The sequence below is a fragment of the Ammospiza nelsoni genome, chromosome 1, assembly GCF_027579445.1.
Source record: "Ammospiza nelsoni isolate bAmmNel1 chromosome 1, bAmmNel1.pri, whole genome shotgun sequence".
Lineage (NCBI taxonomy): Eukaryota > Metazoa > Chordata > Aves > Passeriformes > Passerellidae > Ammospiza > Ammospiza nelsoni.
In genome coordinates this window covers 117,653,482-117,674,928 of record NC_080633.1, presented here as the reverse complement: position 1 = coordinate 117,674,928, position 21,447 = coordinate 117,653,482, and the positions used below count along the sequence as shown (strand labels likewise).

The 21,447-nt window shown below is 38.4% G+C and overlaps 1 protein-coding gene across 6 annotated transcripts in view; it reads left to right on the top strand.

Annotated features, from left to right (window-relative positions):
- The first annotated feature begins 7,425 nt into the window (after nucleotides 1-7,425).
- Nucleotides 7,426-21,447, top strand: part of ASPH (aspartate beta-hydroxylase) — a 111,687-nt gene continuing 97,665 nt past the window's right edge. For 4 of the 6 annotated variants that reach the window (XM_059479870.1, XM_059479781.1, XM_059480123.1 and 1 more), the window contains exon 1: nucleotides 7,426-7,610. In XM_059479870.1, the coding sequence (XP_059335853.1) occupies nucleotides 7,550-7,610 (61 nt within the window). In that variant the 5' untranslated portion in view covers nucleotides 7,426-7,549. Of the gene's footprint in view, nucleotides 7,611-20,496; nucleotides 20,752-21,447 lie in introns of those variants that run through there. The other 2 variants (XM_059480037.1, XM_059480214.1) reach the window with 1 other exon arrangement.

Genomic DNA, 21,447 nt, shown 5'->3' with positions numbered 1-21,447 from the left:
ATTACATGTATTGAATCAAAGACATTTCTGCCAGTTTGCTTGCAAACAGACCTGCTTTGGCTGCATCATGTCAAACAAAAGAAGTCACATATTTCTGTGTCACAGACTTTAATTGCCAAATTGCCAAATTGTCACAGACTTCTGATTGCCTAATACACATCCTCATCCTCTCACTGTGGGAGGACAAGATTAATAGCACAACAAGCACATATACTGCTCCCCTGAATGTTCAGTACTGCCAAGTGTTTTCTTAAGTTAGGCTGCACATAAACAAGAGTTAGCGTGCCTAACTACTTCAAATAAATTAAGTAATTGCTCTTTCAGTTTGAAAAGTTTAGCAAAAAATTGGCTTTTACTTGTTATTAAGTGCAACCATGATTAAAACTCACTAGTCCAGTAACTTTCTAATAGAAATTTCCCAAACTATTATAGTGAAATATTCAGGAAAAAATTAAAAAAACAAACAAATAAAAAAAACCCAACAAAACCACCACAACAAAAACCCCAGGGGCTATGTAAACAAATAGCAAACTGATACCCTTTTGAAAGTGTTCTGCCCCAGTAGGAGGGAAAGACATACCTGTGGAAAACTGAAGCAGATCTAATGGAGACGTTACAGCTGGCAGAAAATGCTCATTGCAGAATGCTTTAAAAAGACACAATTTTTAAAAAAAGAAGCATTCAAATACATTATTTACAGTGTGCAGTAATAGCTAACCAGGCAAAAAATGCAAAGTAATTTCATTCATCTATCTCAAGAGAGTCAAGAAATGCAGTGAATTTTAGACCAACTCCTCTCAGATCTATCCACATCCTACTCACATCATCAAGTTCCAAAGATTGATGAATAATACACAGAACATTTTATTACTAAAAGTCACTTGCCTAATGAATGTAGGACACTGAACATGCCAAAATTCTATTATTAAGTTACATTTCTTCACTGAAAAGTGAATAGGCTTAGAGAGAAACAGCTTCATGAAAACAGCAACTTAAACTGTATTCTTTCACCTTGTAAAATGAAGGACCAGGTGAGGGTTTAGAAATAACTGGAAACTAAGACTTTGTCTCTATACTAAGAAGTCTAATTTCTTGTGGGTTTTGGGGCATGTAGATGTTCTTATCCCAGGCAGAAGTAGTTTTCAGAGGCTGGGAAAAACTCTCAGGTGTGAGATCTCATGCTACAGGGTATTCCCCCCAGAATTACTTGCAAAGAAAGAACATGACAGATTTCTAGCATTTGATCAGTTCTAGTTTACAGAAATGTGTAATTTTGAAGTGAATACTATAATATTATTTGCTGCCTTGCCCCTTTACTACAGTCAGACTGACACTAGCTGGAGGGATCCCTAAGCAAGCAGCCTGGACTAAAAAAGCTTCCTACAGGGCAAGCTCTACCAATTACAGCTCTTTTTAAAAACAATAGTAGCTATTGTTAACCTATTTATGCAGGTGATTTTAATTTTTAAATTCCTCTAAATATGGCTAAGTGAAGCCTTTCGATTTTTTTTTCTAGAATGACAAAGTATGCAAAAGCCTCTCACAGCCACCGAATTTCCATATGTTGAGCGTTATTTATTTATAACTGAAGATACAAAGTTCACTAGAGAGATCTCAGTTCTTTATTTTGCCAGCAGGATGACTAATCAGCAAGTATGTGCTGGCCAGAGCATGGCAGCCATTCAGCTGTGCACTAACCAGAGAGTGCACACTATCTGAATCCACAGGGATGATCACAATTCCCAGTGGAAGATGGCAGGCTACTGAAGCAGAGGTGGGAGAGAATTTAGGGAGACAATGGAAACAGATCCCCAGGAATTTAGGCACAGTATATCCTGCTGTTCCTTGGACAACTTGTTTTCTTTCCTAATGTGGAAAATTCACAAAATTATGTTATTAGACAGAGAGAACTAACAACAGTTCAGACATGGCATCTGGGGTATGCAGCTATTGGTGATGGCTGATTTATAAGAATATTCCAGGTTGATTTTGGAAAGCTGCCAAGTCACTCACAGAAATGTACCATCAATCAGGACAATTTATTAAATCCATTGCTATTTCTGTTCATCTATTCTTCAAGATTAAGAATCCTAATTTATGGCCAATAGAGGTTTTTTCTTTTTAAATAAACAAAACTCATGAGCTTCTGATTAGAAAATTCCTTCTATTCAGATAGCTCTTAAAATACCACTTCTTTAGCTCCAGCAGTTTTACCAAATGCAATTTTAGGCTACAGACCTTCTCAATTCTCTCCTGCTTTTGCTAAACAATTCAGATATCTTGAAAAGAGCAGACAGTACATTGTCAGGAAAGAACCTTCTCCTTCTTATTTTTCCTGCTAATTTCAGTGGCACGGATGATGGCATGTGCTGGGAATGGCTGACTAAGCCCCATTCTCTTGTTGCCATTCTAATGCGGATTGTATTTGTATTTAAGAAAACTGAAATAATACTGATCCTGGTTTGTTGTTGTCTTTATCTGTAGTGTAGTACTATTTGAGCTCTCCTTCTGGAAGGTATGACTTCCAGTTTAAATACTTTTCAAGGCTTATTTCCAACTGTTACATGTGCACAAATAAATGTTTACTCTTTTCTTCTGGGCATCTCATGCCATAGGAAACAAATCCACACTTTACTGTGCTGTTACACAGGGACAGGACAAAAGGCATCACTTAAATTCTAAATACCTTCACAATTTATGCAAAATCTAATCCCCAGATAAAAAATCTTGCTCTAAGAAGTTTGCTTCATTCTCAGCTTTGATTACACTCACAGGGATCAATTTACCTGAATCAGACGTGGCAAAATCTTCACTAAGACCTCCAGAATCCAAGCAATGCTGTAACAAATCCCAGACTACTAGGCCACACCAAAGGCCAAATGATATTTGAGTTACTCCTCAGTGAGGTTGATCAAATCAGCTGAGAGCAATGAGAACAAGCTTTTGACCTACATTTTACCTTTGAAATTTAAAACCAAACTTTACTTTAGCTTTAGCTATGCCTGAACCAGCTTTGCCTAGCTCAAGTTCTTTGTGTCTGATATCCTGGATAATTACATCCTTCTGAATGCCTCTCAAACAAATGGCTGCCTTCTAGTAACACCAACTATTTAGAAATTGTTCTAAGATTATATAAGAATACACAATTGTAATAACAGGTGTCTACTGCCAGAGAAGCACTGTTAAAATAAATAAACATAAAAATAAATAAAACACTTCCTCACTAAGAATAAACAGCTCAACTACACCTTACTTTACTGCGGATTCAACTAGCTATAAGTGGAACACTAAACCAGACAATGCAGTTGTTTATTTTTGGATAATTGAGACACACTTCACTTTCTCTTCTCTCCTCCTCTTCCCAAAACATCTGATCTGTTTCTCCTCAAGTGATTAATGAAATTTGGTTGATAAATGCAAATGTCTGGAGGCTGATTCTTTGAACTGTCTGTAATCAGAAAAATGATCAGCAGTACAAGTGTCAACTTGATAATCCAGAAAACAAACAGTAAAACCTGTTCATCACCCTCTTTGCCCTATATTTACCCAAGGCACATTTTTAAACACAGCCTTCTTGTGGGAACACCTTTTCAAACTGGCTAGAAAGGTGCATAGCTCACTCCCCATGTACAAAAAAATGTTATCTAAGCAATAAAAACTTTAAAATCCTAAATGCCTATGTTTTCAATCAAGAATCTTACACTTTCTTGGAGTTTTTAACAGGGTATTTTTAATGCCATCCTGAGAATTCTCTACCTCTTTTCAATGAAGTGTATTAAGACATAAAATAATTTTTCCTCTCTTGTTGGAGAATGGGCTTTCACTTAATAATCAATTAAAATTCATTTATTAAAGAGAAATATATAATTGAATGGAAAGCTACATGTCGCAATGATTAACTTGAATAACAGGGACACCAACAGAATGAGAATAAATCCTTTAAGCCTTCAATTATTATACTTTTTCATAAAAGAAATGTCACAGCTTCTTGGCAGTATAACAGATGCCTTCATGACAAATCCAGAGAAAAACTGTGAATGGAAATAAACTCAGAAAACTATAGCTCTGATTTTGGCACAGGTGAAGGGGAATTTAAAATGTCTTATTCAGCTGTGATACAGGAAGTGAAAAATATAGGCCTAATTTAATTGTTCCTTTAAGAAGATGTCACTCATTCTTTCATATAAATACTTTCACTCAGCATCACATTTAACTGTTATAGGCAGGTCATATATTCATAGTTCTTTTAGAAATTGGGAGATTAGACATTGAATTCTCTTCTGTAATTGCTTCATTGCTGCTTCTGCATATCACCTTGGAAATGTTTCTTTCTGTCAAACAGCAGAGTCACTCTGCTTGAATGAATCAGGACAGCAAAACAGCTGTGACTGCACTAATGCAAAGGTATTTATGGAAACAAAAGGCACAGTAAAAACATGCATTTGTTTTCCAAGCAAGGCTCATTAATTGGTGGCATTCTTTTAATACAATGATTTATGATATGCAGTATAATTTAAACTTAGTTTATCAGTAGCCTCAACAAGGAGTCAATTAGGACAGTTTGGAGTGAGGGTAAATGTGATTCTTGCCAAGAGAAAGGATTTTTTATTTTCTTTTTTTAAAAGCCTGATACAAGCAGAAAGGCTCCAGCTGACCGCTGTGTGGTCTGTCTCATAGCCCTTGCCTTTATTTATAACTCCTGCTTTTATGGCTTTAATTTCTTTTACCTTTGCCTTACCAACCAGTTGTTACATTCTTTTTCTGCCCTGTTTCTTTTCCTCCTACAAACAAAGCTGATATTTATCTTTTTGTGGTTTCCTGCACACTATTACAACGTACCAAACATGTAGCTCTAAATCAACTAGTACTAATTATGGTTAAAAAGTGAGCCATTCACATGCACTTACACCTAACCTCACTGCCAGCTTTTCTCTTTGTCATCTTCTCCAGAAATCTCATTATAAATATTCACTTCAATTTGCATTACATGTCAGATCAGAAGGCACTGCCATACCATTAGTAGCAACAGCCACCCTGGAAAATTTAAATCAAATTAGGTGTTTCTTTCCCTAAAAAAAGTAATATCAAGCTGTCCTAAGGTTCTTCAATGGCACAACATCCCGTAGCCTGTGCTCAGGTGATCCCAGTAGGAAAATTAGGCCTGCTGCTTTCTGCAAATTAATCTGAATGTCTGCTTCATCTAAAACCATATATCATGATCAGATTTAAATGTATGATCAGAGGTATCAGGCAGAAATATAAGAAAAACGTTCTCTGATCAGTAGAAGACAATAGTCCCTCTTATCTAACGTTCTGTTTCAGTTTACAGTTGCCTGTGGACTGGGAGGAAAAAGTCCTGATGCTATAAGAGATCAACAGAAACCTCCAAACAACAAGATCATGCAGAAGGATGGTGATAAGCATAAACATACAGTACTGTTATGAGCATTTGTACCTCTGGGAGTATATTTTAATCTTGCAAGGGAGATTTCTTGGGCAGAAGAGTGTAAAAGCAGGTACTGAATACACCAATTACAAAGTGCTGGCAGCTGTGGGCCAAAGTAAACAGAAGTAAGGGATTTGACAGTCCATTTAAAGCCAAAAAGTTCATTCACAGTAAAACAATAGCAATATCTTTCTAAGTGTCCCTGCCTGTCCAGTGGCTTCAACGTTCTCAGTATCTTTTTTCTTACCAAAGTGCCATTTCCAGTAGTGTATCTTCAGGAAACTGTGTCCCACATTAACCACAAACAGCTGTTGTCTCAATTGACAGTAATTGCTACTTGCAAGAATATAGTCACACACACACTTATTTACTAATTACTGTATTTTCAGTAATCCCAGTACCAGATTACAGTTTTTTTTGTGCTTTTCTTAGGACAATTTCTTCCTTGCATTGTATTTTCCAATTTGCTGAAATGTTAATAATTCATCCTGTTAGCCTTTCTGTGATAAATTCTATGTAGTCATGAGTACACCTACTCCTCCCTAGCAGCTCTTAAACTTGTCCAGCAGCTTTAGTCTCACCAAACAAAAGAGAAGCATCTCAAAAAATATTAAGTACTAACACATCATGTGAAAATAAGACTCTGGTAGAGTGCCATAACCAAGTGAAAAGTTCAGATACTCAACTGCACTAGATGCAAAATAACTCACATGAGAGTAGGCTTCACTCTTTTTGATGTTCCTAAAACTAGTTGCTTTTACTTCTAATGTCTAAAGTGATATCAGTGTTCCTACAGTGATATCCTGTTACTTGACTAAGTATCTAAGAGCAAATCCCATTTAAAAACACTTATTAATGCTCTCCAGTAAATTACTGTTTCTGGTTAGCTTCATGGCATTACTATCTAAAACACAGTGCTAAACTTTGATTTGAGTAAAGGCTTTCTTCTCTACACATCCACTTGCAAAGCTCTCGAATTTGCAAAATTGTTTATTTCGACTCAAAGCACTGTATTTATGGTTAGGACTCAAAGCTGGGTTTTGCTTTCTTCTTTCAGACTTTTAGTGTCATGCCAAATTGGGTATTTATCCCAGTCTCAAACAATATCGGTACCAAGAGGCATCCAGAACTCCTGCAAAACCCCAGGTTTATTTTATCAGAGTCAATTAAAAGTATTTTTAAAGCCTCAAAAAGCCTTGGTGGGGAACTCATCGTCTGAGGCAACAAACTTCAAACCCTTTCACTCTGTTAGTTGGAAAGGCGCTCTGTGGAAGGTTTGCCCCGCTGTTCTGTAGAATGCGGTACAGAATGGGTCAGGTTGGACGGGACCAGAGCGGGGCATCCGGTCCAACCTCCTGCTCCAGCAGGGTCAGCCCAGAGAACACGGCACAGGATTGTGTCCGGATGGTTCTGGAATGTCTCCAGTGACAGAGACTCTCTGGGCAACCTGTTCCAGTACCTGGTCACCCACACAATCAAGAAATTCTTCCTCATGTTCAGGTGGAGCTTCCCGTGCGTCAGTTTCTGCCCATTGCCTCTTGTCCTATTATTTGGCACCGTCGAAAAGAGCCTGGCTCCGTCCTCCTACACCGTTAGGCATTTATACACATCAATTATGCGTTCCCGCAACCTGGGAGTTTAACTGGATGCGGAGCGCGGTTTGGGGCACAGGGCGGGATGCTTTAGGCAGTGTCGCCATGTAAATGTCACCCCGAGCCTTCCCCCCCCCAATCCTCCCTCAGTGCCGGGGACACCCCCGCTCCCTGGCGGCGCGCGCGCGCCCGAACCCTCGCGAGAGGCCGCCGCTCGCGCCCGCCTGTGCCACGTTCAAATGGGCCGGCGGCGGCGGGAGAGCGCGACGGGCGCGCGCAACCGGCGGGCCGCCGTCCCGCCCCCTCACGGCACCGCCGCCAATCGGAGGCGAGCGGCGCCGCGCCTCTCTGACGCGATTGGCTAGAGGAGGGCGCGGGGGCGGGGCCTCGGAGCACTCGGGGTCGCGCCGCCGGGGCCTAAGTGCGCTCCCGCCGCACGCAGGGCTCGGTGGCGGCGGCGGCTCCCGACGCGCTCCCGCTCCGCCCCCTGCGCTGCCCGACGGGAGGTGCGATGGCTTCCCGCAAGAGCTCCAGGGCCACCGGCGGCAGCCCCAGCCCTGGCTCCAAGAGAGGTGAGCGGCGCTGCTGCGGGAGCGAGGCAGTAGCTCTGCGGGGAAGGGGCGGGGGCTCCAGCGGCGGCCGCAGCCGGAGGGAGGGAAGAGCCCTTCCTGCGATGCGGGGCAGCCGCCAGGCAAAGCGCTGGGATGCTGCGCTTTCTCCCTGCCTCGGCTTCCCTTCCCTTCCCTTCCCTTCCCTTCCCTTCCCTTCCCTTCCCTTCCCTTCCCTTCCCTTCCCTTCCCTTCCCTTCCCTCCTGCCGGCCCCTCTGGTTCCTCCCGCGCTGTGGGAGCTGGGGAGGGGGACGCAGGGTTGGTGGCCGTGATGTGTCTCTCGCGTTCCCGCCGTTCCCTACCCAGGCAGTTCACGTGGAGGAGAAAGTTGTCGGGCCCGGGCGGCGGGGACTCCCCTCGGAAGCTCCCTAGAAGGGGTGAGATAAACACGGGCAGGCCGCAGCATCAGTGGGTACCCCCGAGACCTCTTCCTCCCGGAGATGAGGTGGAACAGGGATGCCCCAATCTCAAGTGTTTCATACTCTCGTATCCAAATTGTGATGTGGAATATCCACTCAGACTGACCTGGTTAGGTCAAAATTATTAGATCTGTTGTAGGTGGAGCACCTAAGCTGGTGGTTTCTGTAACTATCGAGGCTAGGAGGAAGAGTCTCAGAAAAATGCAGGCAGGGTTTTTTTGAGGCAGTGATCCTCCACCCCACCAATAAGGAACCCCTTGACAGATCAGACTGCTCACAGACCGCTGCGTGCGGATATTTTATGTAGGGAAAGTTTTGTGTTCATTGGCATTTCCCAGCATAGCAGTACGCGCCTGAAAGGGCAGAAAAGTGTCTGTACTGGAGTCACCCGCAGCCATGCGCACTGCACTGGAGAAAGGAGGGCTTTTACCACACACCGAGTGTTTACGTGTCGTGGCTTCTCTGGATTCGAGTTCGGTGGGCACAGAGCTCCAGTGATAAAATGTGGTGATGACACAGAAATAATATCTGTTGTCCCTCTTTGAATGTAGCAATCGTAGTGAGAACAATGTTCATTAAAGGCTGAGCCATATAGGATTAGTTTGCCTGTCACATAATGAATTAAGAGGGAAAGATTTCAAATATACTTAAGCTTAAAAGAGTTTAGAAATAATATTGCAATGTTTATAGAAGTGTTTTTTTAAATTTTATTTTAAAATCCCTTTTTCAGTTCCTGGCCTATACTGTGTAGTCTATGTAAATTACAGTTTTTGCTTGGACTGGACATGCTATGATGATCACCCAGTATTAAGGCATGCTAAATACAGATTTTAAATTTTAATGCCTTAAAAACCTACATCCCTGTTGTAATTTTGAATATTGAATATGGTAGTTAATATTTTAAATATCACTTTACATGTTTGTCAATATCTGAAAAATAAATTTATTGCTAAACTATCTCTGACTGAATAAAGAAAGCATTCCATGGGTTTTTATTTGTAGCCTGAGTAAAATTTTCTCTCTTTATATTAAAAGATGTCTTTGGGGGGGATGAAGTAGTATGGGTAATGTGTTAGGCACTCTACTGACATGTAACCTCTTTAATTTGTTTGTGTGCAACACTCCTAGTTAGAATCCCTCAGACAGCCATGGCAATTACAGTGTGAAGCTGATGCTGTTTTCATAGTTGCAGCTGCAGGGAGAGGTGAGGGATGGTACCTCCTCTGTGAATAAAGGAACAGCTGGAGGAGCAGAGTGCTCACAGCAGCCAGTCAGCTTTCCACAGTCAAGGGATGTGAAAGTCAGATGAGGAAATGATTTTGAGACAGCAAGTAATTGAGACTGAGAAGTATGAAAACCTCAAATCTGAGGCGCTTTTTGCTTGATAGAAATATTCACTTTCACAGCAGTTCTTAAAAGAGGATGTGGCTTCTTGCCAGGGCCCTGCTCACAGCTCAAGCCGCTGAGGCTAACAGCTTATTTCAAAATCTGTGCACTCAAGACAATGCCAGCATCAGTAATCTGCTTTTAGGTCTCTCTATCAGAAAATATTTACAGTAAACTACAAATAGATTAAGTTCTAACTGTAGTTTATATAGGTGTTTTCAGTAGATGAAGGACAGTTCTGTTACAGAAACAAATGCATAACACCTGGTCATGAATCAACTCCCTCATATTTCATGAGATGTGAAATGTGGAAATGCTTTGGACATTGGCAGGTGCCTGTGGAGAAGCCATCCAGCAAGACTGAGGATCAGCAGCCCAGCTATCTTTTGAAATACAGATGGCTGAAAAATTATGGATTACTTTGTAACCTCTGCTTACCTAGCCCAGATCATAAGGCAGCAATCATTGTGCTGCTCTGTGGGTACATTGTGTCCTACAGTATGTAAGTGAGGACTTACTTAAACATGATTTTTATTGAAGATAAGTTGTGCAATAATTGTTTTCTTTGCATCTCTGATGTTAAGTGTGAGAGTTCTCCATTAGGCTAGGCACCATACAAACCACACATTTCCAACCTAAAGCATTGTTTGTATCTACAAAGAACTGTATTTTATATTAAAAACTCCATAGTCCTATCTCAGTTCTGAAGTCATGTTGCCTTCAGTCTCTATGATGACAAAGAACTCTTAACGTTGCTTTGGTAAATTTTCTTTAATCTCTACAGTGGTGACTGAGAATCTTCTGACCTCCTCTACTTTTCTCTGCAAGATCCCAGGAGATGTTTTTTTTCCTCATTTTGCTCTTTTAACCATGTGGTTTCCTTACATGTGCGAATGCATTGCCATGTTTTTAACTCCTTTCACTCATCCTTTGGACCCTCTAATGCCTCTTGCTGCAATTCTTTCATTGATTTTTGGTGTTTCAACTTTCTTCAGATTTATTTGGGCCTTTTTTTGGTATGCATTCAAGGTGACCTGATGTACTTATCCAAATGTAATTTTGTGTTATTACAACTTTTTTCACTGTATCACTTTTAAAAAGAAGTTGTGCCTGTTAATTTGCAAGAATTTCCACTTTTTATCTCATCTCTGTTGTAAAGACTACTTTAGATTGTGCTTTTATCTGGGTGAGGATCTCCATTAACTCTCTAGTTGACCCAAAGAGCAGAGAAAATTCATCAACTAAACAGGTCATGTTTTACTACTGAAATTCTTTTGTTGGGAACACTGAACTTCACCTCAGTGCTTCCAGTGCTTGAAGTGGGATTGCCCATCCATTCTGTGATGTCTCTCAGCTACCCAGCTGTGCTGTGGTATAACATCTCATTTTTTTACACTGTGGATTCTGTTTAAATGAGGTGCTTTTATCTATATAAAAATTTGGTCTCTCTAATTTCTGACCTCAACTACTGTCCAGTGTGGTAGTTTATGCTCTTTACAGTTGTGTAGTGTGTCATCTGATTTCTTGTATTACAATCTTTCCATTATTTCCTGCTTTATGTTAATTGAAACCCTTAGGAAAAAGGGTGTTAAGGTGTTGAAGGTCCTAAGTGAGATGTACATTTGGGATGCTCTGTGGAGCTTAACAAATGTTTTGACTTGTCAAACTGTTTGCTGACCAAAAGTGACCAAAGTCCAAGATTTTGCTGAACCAAAAAGAATTCTTATGATTCAGTTAGTGTGCTGCTCTGTGCTTTGATTTGGCTTTTTAAATTTAATGTCAAAGCTTTTTCTTGTTACATTTTTGGTCTTCAGAAATACACAGCGAATTGTTATTACTATGTCAGAGTTTCTGTAGGCCTATTGTGAGTAAATGAGAAATACTTTGTGTCTCACTGGTGGAAACTTTGTATACTGTTTAAGAAATTCTGCAGTGATTTCTTTTGGAAGTTTATCCTATTGCCTAGTTTAGTTGCTTGCAACTATTTGTATTTTTACCGTTAATGCCACATGCTAATACACATAGCAAAACCATGGAAATGTAGACAGCTCTTTATAATTAATCTGTCTTAAGTCTTATTCAGGGTGGCCTTTCTGGAAGACATTTTAAAATATTGTAAAATAGTCTGCCAAATTAAAAAATTGTAGCAACAGTAATGGTCCAAACATCACTAAATTGCATGGTACATTGCAGCAGTTCCACTGGTGAAATTACTACACTTGCTAATTCTCCTCCATTCTTCTCTTTTTTCTTTTTTTTCCTTTTATTTTCTAAATGTCCTGTACAAAACTGAAGGCAGTAACTCTTAAAACAAGTCAGTATTCTAGCTCTGATTCAATGAAAGTGATGTAAAAAAATCTTAAAATGGTTAGCATAGGTATTTCTCAGTTCACTTGAGCAGATTTGCATTGAAATAGTGAATCCTCAATAGACTCTTGATTAATTTGTCTAATGCTAGAGTCAAGTGAGCTCCAGAAGGACAACCCTGAAGGTTTATCTGAATGAAAGTTTCTCTACACCATTAGCTGTTGGCAGGTGCAGTAACTGATTGCCAAAGTTACTCTTTGGAAGTAGAAACAATCAGTTTGAACACAGTGTATGCTTTTATGCCTTTATGGTTTTCCCATGTTGTCAGGTATTTGTATTTACTTCCTTTACTTTTTCTCAAGGACGTATTATTTTGGGTTTTAAGATTGATACTTGAGTGTAGCAGGATGGACATAAATACAAAGAGCCTGATACATTCCTTTCAGTTCTCTTTCTCCTGAAGAATTCTGAAGCACTGGGAGAGTTCTCTCCAAACTTCCAGAGATGCTGCCACTTGATGAAGACACCAAAGTTCTCATGCCCCTTTTGATCCAGTGTGGGCTGAAATCTTGGGCCCGCTCTGTGTTTTGTGATGGAACTTATGTGTATGCAAGAAGTCACTGTGGGCTAAAAGAAATTATTCACAGTGCTTCAGATATGGAGGAAGGTTGCACTTCACATCTGCAAGGATGTATGCTTCAATGTACTTTTTGAGCATTTTGTTAAGTGTTTAAATGATAACCTTTTCAATAGCCTTTTGGAAAACCTAAAGTATCTCTGGTATCAGGGAGACAGGAAGCTGGAGGATGTTTTCTCACATTTTGGCAATTAGTCTGAAAATGCACATGAGGATTCCCCATCAGGGGTCATAGCTACTCAGTGTTCAGGCACCAAGGATGTATATCATATTGGGGGATTAAGAAGTTAATTTTTTTTAACAGTTTGAGCTGCAGGTCTGCAGTCAGCTTAATCTAGTTTGAGGTTGCTCTGCAGCTTTCCTCTTTTCAATGCCCCTTCCCTTTACCTGAATTATTGTCTGTGCAGGTGCGAGGTGAAGCACTCAGGGAACTGATAAGCAGAAAGCTGATTTTTTTATTTCCCTCCCTAGGCTGGCTCAATGCATGATTTTCTGGAAGGTCATCTGGGGAGGAGGGAGGAGATGACAATGAGTGGGTGGGCATTAGGGGAGGCTGAGATTAAATCCAGAGTTTTATGTTCAATCATGTAATCATGGAGCCATGAGTGAACACTGAAAGGTGACTGGTTTGGTTGGCTATGCTGATGTAATAGCTGGATATATAAGGGCTTAAGTAAAGATAACAAAATTTACTAGCAGGAGAAGGCCTATGTGTCAAGATTATTTCTAATTACAGAGTGCATAAAGAGGTGACATTTGAATAATGCTGTCTTTTTGAACTGAAAACCACTTGGCTGATCACCTGTATGAAAAGAAAGGGTTTGTTTTCAGCTGGAATCACTTTGAAACATATAATAAGAATTCCTGTGCTAATTTGTATGTTGAATTCTTCATTGTAGAGAACTTGAGCAATGAAGTTCTGATTTGCCCCAAGCAGTTCTTTCCTGATGAAGATCCCAATCTGGTAATCTGTGTGATAGCCTGCAGCATTCTTTTCCCTAACCGCATCTGTGGGTTAGCTCTTTGCATGGCAAAGTTTGGAGCTATGCTTTGAAGTGGAACTCATAATGTTATGTGTCTTGAAACATGTTGGAAATTAAGTATGCAGATAACTATGTATTGAGTTTGAACATACTGCGGTATGTGTGGTTCAACTTTAAAGATTAAACCAATTGCAGTTTTCTTCATGTGGAGTTGCACTATTACTATGCATGTACTTAACCTGATGTAACAAATGCTACCAAGTTGTTTGCCTGAAGACTTTCTTTACACAACATCTAATAGCTAGAGGGAATTGTTACAACTCAGTAGTGGTTTTCTGGTTTAGCAGTTTTATTTCCTGAGGTTTTGTTTGTTAACTGACAATTAATTACTAATGCAAAATATCTCACGTTCTCATTCCTCATGCTGATGTTTTTTTAAATTTAAAGATACCTAAAGAAAGTTCACATAGTGTGTAACTGTAGTCCTGTTTCTTTCTATAGTAGCTAGAGGACACATAGTGACTAGAAGACACAGACATATCTTTTGAAGCCTGAAGGTTCTATAAACAGCAATTTCTCTGCAACTGAGATCTCCTAAGAACATATTTAAGTAACATATGAGATACCTAAAACCTGTTTTGTACTCCATAAGAGTTGCAAGTGTATAGCACCCCATGGACAAACACCTAATCAAATTGGCTTAGTATCAGACTTGAAAACTGATAAGTTTTTTGGCATTTTAAGCATTTTGAAGTGTTCTTTCTTTCCATGAGCAGAAACCTGTGAAAAGCAGAGTTGTAGGTGCTTGTGTGACAACTGGAGTTTTTCTACGTGAGCTCCCTCAAAGCATGAGAAAAATTTAAAGAACTAAACCAACATAGTCTGTTTTCTTTATTTTGTGGCTTAATTAGGACTTGTTGCTAAACCAAATTGATGTGACCCACATTACAGGATAGGAAAATGGAACAAAGAAAAAATACCCTTAAATTAATGCCAGCATGTTATGTACGGTGATGAGGATTTTCAACCTTATGTAATAGAATCTTTTTTAAAGGTCACCACCAGCAAAATTTGCATGTTCTAGGCCCAAGTATTTCTTGTATTTCCTCTCTACATTTACCTTCCCTGAACTCTGCTCTGTCCTAAATACAGCCATCTATTTAATTAACCTAGTAATTATGTAGGACTGTTGGCTACATTAAATCATTCAAATGCAAGATAGGTAGATTGTATAATTTTAGATCTTATTTCCAAATCTTCTGTGGGAGAGAGCTGGTTAATCAAAATAGAAGCTATTAAAAATCCTTAAGTAATTTGTACAGTTAAAATTAGTAGTTTGTCTGCTCATTGGTGTTACAGAGATTTTGTTCCTACAGCAGGAGGCAAACTAGAATTTCTTTTTAAGTATGTGATCTTAACCTTAAACCTCTTGGTTTGATGTTTGAGTCAAGTAAGTTTACAAGAGGCACATTCTACATAGTTTTGACTTTAATTCTATGCTGTGCTTGTATACACATAAAAACAAAACTAGAGACAATTGACAGAAGTGTTTGGGAAAAATATGGACTTTTCTGTACAAATCTATTTAGATTAGATAAATGTATAACAAAACATTTTTAGTCTGTCTTTAAACGATGCCTGTTTTTGGATTTTTTCTTCCAGTGCTAATTGTCTAAGCTTGTTATTGTACTGTCTTTAAGTTTGTGGAGAAAAGGTTTAAAAGAAAAAGTAGTCCAGAGTATTCAGATAGTGATAGATGCACTAAATATTGATTTAAATATATTGCAGTTGATAGTATTTATTTTAAAAGTCAAGTTGTAAACAATGTTGGTTTTAGTCATTTAAGCTGTGTGCACGTGTGTGTGTATTATTTCCTTGTAATAAGTCCGTCTTGAGGAACTACCTAAAAAATAGTCGTCCAAATAATCAAAAAGTAAAATAAAAAGCCAAAACACGGCTTGGATAAAGTTTGACTAGGTTTTGGAAGTGATCATCTTTCTATCGCATTTAGAAAAGAAGCAAGTGCAGATTCAGGATTTTATCTTATGAGTATGCATTACTGTCTTCTTTTCTCCTTCTCTGACTTGATCAGTTATGCTTAGATAAACAAGGCTTGAGAAGAAAGTTGTTAAGAGCAGCAGCTCTTATGGGGCAAACAGCTGGTCTCCAAATCTCACTGAGAAGGGCGGAGCCAGCACTGCAAGTAGAGCCCACTGCTCTGCTGTATTTAGATCAAGTGCTTTTGACAAGTCTCTTGGAACTCTGCAACCTCCTAGGACAGAATTGCTCACTAAATTTCTCCTTTCATTTCTGTCTGTTTTTCTCATAGAGACAAATCCTTAGGGTTTTAAAAAAACCCCAACCAACCAACCAACCAACCAACAACCCTGAGGCTAGTCATTATTGTGATGGGTTTTCTGAGTAGATTTCTTGGGTATAAATTTTATTGTTTTTGTTGAGTATGTCTTTGAAGAATCATGTAAATGGAAAGCAATAGGATTTGTTTATTGTCAGAAAAAATGTAACTACTGAAGAATAATAAATAAATGTAAAAAACCCCAGCCTGAGTATGACACTTCTGTCAGCCAGATGGTAATCTTATTCTTGTTTTGGAATTATTTTTTTTTCTGAAGAATAAATAATTCCGACTTAGTAACACACTGCCTTAGCTTGCAGCTAAAAAAACTCTTCTAAATATTATGATGTTCCCTGTGAGTCAGAAAGCTATCTCTAGGCCTAAAAGTACTTTGAAATATAGCAGCTTGTATTCAGAAATGGACTTGTTGACCATCTCTTTATAAACTGAATATAAAACAGCTAAAAACCTATATGTGTCTCTTGTACTTGAAGCATATTTTCAGATAATAGGATCTCAGATCTGATTTTTGAGGGACTAAAATGGCTTTAATCTTATACCTTTCAGTGTACTTAAAAATGTCTTTTAGACCTACAAAGAAGTTCAAACAGTGTTCCCTAGAGGACAGAACTGAGTGATCTTTCACATCCTGACTAAGTGAGGAATTCAAGGAGATGTTTCAATGGAATCACTTCATCTCTTTAAGGGAGGAGCTTCCTTTCACTAGGGAAGTTCAACAGGATGCTTATGATCCTAGAGGCTTTTTACATATTTTGTGATGCATCCCTTTTTTTTTTTTTTGCCAACCATTTTTTCCCCCCTTCAGTTGGCCATTCACAGCAGCTCCACAATCAGCCTGGTTTGTTGTCTAATCCTGAATTTATGACTTTTCTCTTGCTTTCAGTATTTATGTTTTTAGATTGTTTGTATAGTGGGTTATTTTACTGTGACAAATCTTGTAGGGACTGAAAATTAAGGACATAAAGGTTTATGTTTGGATTGATTATATGTGAAATAAGGAAAAGTTCCTCAAATACTAAGATAAAAATCTGTGAAGTGTCAGCTGGAGAGCCAAAATTGCATTTCAGCTGGTAAATTTTTATTTCAAATTTATGTTCTGCTCTTTGTATTTCCTTTGAAGTTAGTTCTTTTTCTGTTCCGTGAGTTTCTCCATTCCTAATCAGTAAGTTTCTGATATAGATTATTAAAGTCTTTTGGCTGCCTGCCGAGGTATCTTTATAACCATATAGTCTAGATTATACAAATTTCAGATCAGAGATCTAGTTTTTAATGAGAAAATAGTAATTAGAAAGCTATTTCACCTCCTCCTAATTTCTCTTAAGGTTGTAGTGCTGAAGAAAATGTCTTAGAAACTAAAAGGAAGAATCAATTTTATATTGCAAAGATTTTTTATTGAAAGTGAACCTTTACCTTAAACTTTATATCTTACTCTAAAGAACCTGCTGCCATAACTGTACAACGAACAAAAATTTCTGAGTATGGATATCAGTGAAAATTTAAGGTTGGAATATTTCATAAATATATAATACATATTTTAATAAAAATCTCTGTTCCATCTGTAAAGTGAGCACAGAAAAAATAATTACCCTGTCACCCTTAAAAAAAAAATATAGTTCATAAAAGCACAGATTTGTCCATTGAAAGTGTATTATTCCACCTGTGATGTAGAGTAACACTAAGTAAAAATTAAAGATGAAAATAATTTTGATTTTTGATTAGCACTTGGAATCATTATGGTGTAGGGACTTCTTGGAATGCAACAGTTTAATATGTGCTTATTGAGTCAATTATAAAATACATATTACAAAAAGTCGGTGTGTGTCTATATACTCACATGACCTGTCTCTCTGTAGTGAGAGTGAAAAAAAACATTGTATTTTGATATAAAGGGGAAAATAAGGGAAATCAACAGAGAAAGCTCTGAATTTCCTGAGACACTTCAGTCAAAATACTTGTTACAGACCAATCCAATAAACCCCTCTGTGTAAAATCAGTTTAAAATCTGCAGATCTGCAGTTTAGATCTGTAGATCTATTAGTGGAAGGGGCTTGCAGCAGTTGCTTTATCATTAATCATATTGGACAAGATAATTTGGCAAAAATTTCAAGCAGTAGTGGGCTGTGGTTATAAAATGGAGGTTGTTATTGTCTTTGCACTGCTACTAGTTCTGTTCTGTTGGTGATAAGATGGTTCTTTTGTACCTTATTTTAGCTTTTTGATTCTCTCCTGTATCTGCTTTTTATCACACTGCATTTTGTTTTTAAAAGCATGTGTTCTAAAGTCTCCCTTTAATCCAGCTGATTGATAGTTTTTACTTCTGAAATGTGATTTTTAGTTGTTTCTTTGAGGGTAGTGTTTTATTTATTGCTTTTTCTTTTAGTGTGTATTTCTAGTTTCTAGTGACTGCTTGCTTTTGTGCACTATTATCTTCAAGTGATAAATCATAATTTCTTCCATATAACTTCCTAATCACCTTTGTGAAAAGGCTTAGCTTGATGATTTGACATTTTGTGTTCATAATTGACTATTTTTCCTTTCTAAATTTCTTTGCTTACACTTTGGTAGTGACGTAGAGGTGTAACTAATGCCGCTAGTCTGAATTGTCAATTATGCTTCTGTAAAATTAATTAAAATACATGGGCTGCATAGTTGTAGCACAACTAACTTGAGGATAGTTTTTAAATTTTGGAATGGTTATAATGGTTGTGGTTATTATTCTTCACCACTTAAATCAGGCAAAGAACAATAACTTTGAGTGTTAGGGAAGCAATTTGAATGACTTCAAAAAGAAGCAGCAGTCACAGCATCTGAACACAGTAGAGATATTGTCAGAAGTCTACACTGTTGACTTTGCTGTCCCAATGTCAAATTGCATTCAACTTAACCTTTGTCTTTTATAAAACTAACAAAAATGATATTGTGTGGTATTTTTAGCTAACCTTGATCCATCTTTCTCTTGGTCCTTTCTCCTTTTGATGAATTTGAAGAGTTTCTCCATTTTAGCTGTAGCTCCCCCTCTCAGGAAGAAAGATGTTTGTCTTTCTTGCAATCAATTAATTTTTAAAGGGCACAAGAATAAAACTCTGGGTACTCAGCTAGAGGTCAACATATATGTGTTAGTTCAGATTTGGAATGCACATTTTAAATTAATTTCTTGATTCTCTCAACTCACTTTCCTTATAAGCCTTGTGCTTGTTGTCCCTGAATGGAATTCGCTCACTTAGGTCTGAGTGAAAGGTGCCAAAAGGTGTGCTGAAATCATTAGGGACATTCAGGCAGGTAAGGTCTGGTTCAGAGCAATCCCCCCAAAATACCTATCAGTGGATGGAGAGGTTCCCAGCATCAGTTAAATGCTTTATGAGTACACTTATGGTAAGATCTGGTGTCTGCAAATGCAGGTGCAGCTGAAGTGAATTTGCTCTAGATTGCCTATTCTCAGGTGGTTTATATACAATAGAATAAATATCATTGCTTTTAAGATTAATTTGATTTTTTTTGATTTCTCCATGTTCAGTTACTTTCAATCTGTGTAAATTTCTCTGTGTTTTGCTCTTAATTGCTTGTGCATCAGTTACATTACTGAAATGTATTAATCAGGATGTCTTTCTTAAAGCATCTGATCCATTTAATGTATTCAAGTGGATAGTGGATGATTTAAAGAGACACTAGTGAAATAAAATGATACTAGTGTATCTTTTAAAGTTAAAAGATACACTAGTTACAGAATGAACTGCCCGTAGTTCCTTTTCATCCACATGAGAAGTCTTTTCATCCCTATGAAAAGCTCTAGTTCTGTTTCTCAGTTTTTCTCCCTTGAACTCTTGGGAATTCAAGCATTTGCTGGATGTTAAAACCACAGGAGATACATGTTGTTTTTCAAAGTAGTTGTAGCATTCTTCTGTTCACTCTGTCTGCCTGGTAGCTGTGTTATTTTAAGAAGCATGGGGATAGGAGGGCAGAGTGGTAGATCCTAAAGCTTTTTTTATGGTTGTAGTGAATGAGAAATTAATTTGTTTCTAGCTTCCACCTAAAAGAAGCTGGCTTTTGTTTGATAAGCAATGGGAAAATCATAGTTTGATAAAATTGAAGATGGAAAAAAATGTTGAAAAGTGTATTAGTAGGTTTTTGCTCGTTTTCTGGTCCTTAAGAAGAGGATGAATTGGTGATTTAATTTACATTGGCTTTAAATTGTATAGGCAGGATGCATTTTGTCAGAATTTAAGGGAGGAGTGAGTGAGAGTGTTAACCCTTTCTGGAAAGGGTCTGCCAGAAGTAAATACAATGTGTTGCACTTCTGATATGAAAATTCTTTGGCAAGAATGCATGAGGTTGGTTTCAAGTAACTCTTTTAGAAGACTCAAAACTACATTATAGAAAGTCGTTGTCTCTTTTTTTCTTAAAATAGTTAGCAAGTTTCAAATGAGCAGTCTCTGCAGGGTACTCGGAGCCTGGTAGGGGAATGCCAACATGGAGAAAGTTTCTTGGATGAGGGCCAACGTAACAAATGCAAGCAGGCAAGCTTTGTGTCCAGACTTGTGTTTCAGCTTATGCGAATGGATTTAATGTCCTGAGAGATCAGGCACTGTGGCATAAATTGCAGCAGAAGTACTACAGTACAATGTGCTTGGTTTCATTTGCTGTTGTTTTTGATGTTGGAGGATTAAGGGGAGGGGAAAGGATCAACTACCCAGGATGCTCTGTTAGGAGGAGTAAGTGAATTTCATTGTCGTCAGAACTAGATTGCCATATGAGTTCTGAAAAGCGTTTGGCTCCTGAGGATAACTGCTCTAAAAATAGATTTGGAGGAGAGGTTTCTCTTGGGTCCAGTTTCAGGTTCCAGCTGAGCTGGCTTTAGGAAACCTGTTTGCTCCTGTTGCAAACAGGAGGATAACTGAGGATATTTCTTATTCTGCCTTCAGCGTTAATTTTTGGATATACTGACACACTCGCTCTGTTGGTGGAAATCGAGCACTAATGTTATGGCTGACGACACAGGTATCATCCTAACCTTTTTTTTTGTGAGCAAATGGAAAATGTGTACTTGCAAATAGCAGTTATGTCTGATTTTATGATCAGCAAAATAACTGGCTTACTGTTGTATGTTTTCTTGCCAGTTTGCTGTCTAGTCTGTGTTACAGGCTGCCTCTGTTCTCTTTGATTACGTGTTCTCTGGACTAGAGGTATTCCATGAATTTATGGCTGGTGGTTAATTGTAAATAATATTTTGCCTAATAGAGCATAAATTAGCATAAGAGATACTGTTTTGTCTTCAAATATTTGACTTCAAAGTTATTTTTAGAGAATGTAAAATTGTAAGATGTCTTGAAGGTAAGCTAAAGTAAAAAGTTTTCATGCATTTTTAGCTAGATGTGACTTACTGGGGGGCTGAGTGAGGTACAGGATTTTATAGATTTGCTGTTGAGCGGTAGACCATGCTTTAAGACTTTCTGATGTCTGCATAAAGACATCTGGTGTTGTAAGCACAGGCTTACCAGATATGGCAAGTGACCTACTTCTGGCATGGCTGGCAGCATGTGCAGAGAAAGGGCTTGAGTTGAGAATTAACTGTTTGGAATGAGCTCTGAGCCAGCTTCAGTTCTTGCAGTGTTTTGTTCTGACCCTGCATGTAGCATTATTTGTGCAGATCATAGGTAATTTTTTTTTTTTTTGTTACATAACCTCCATTTATAT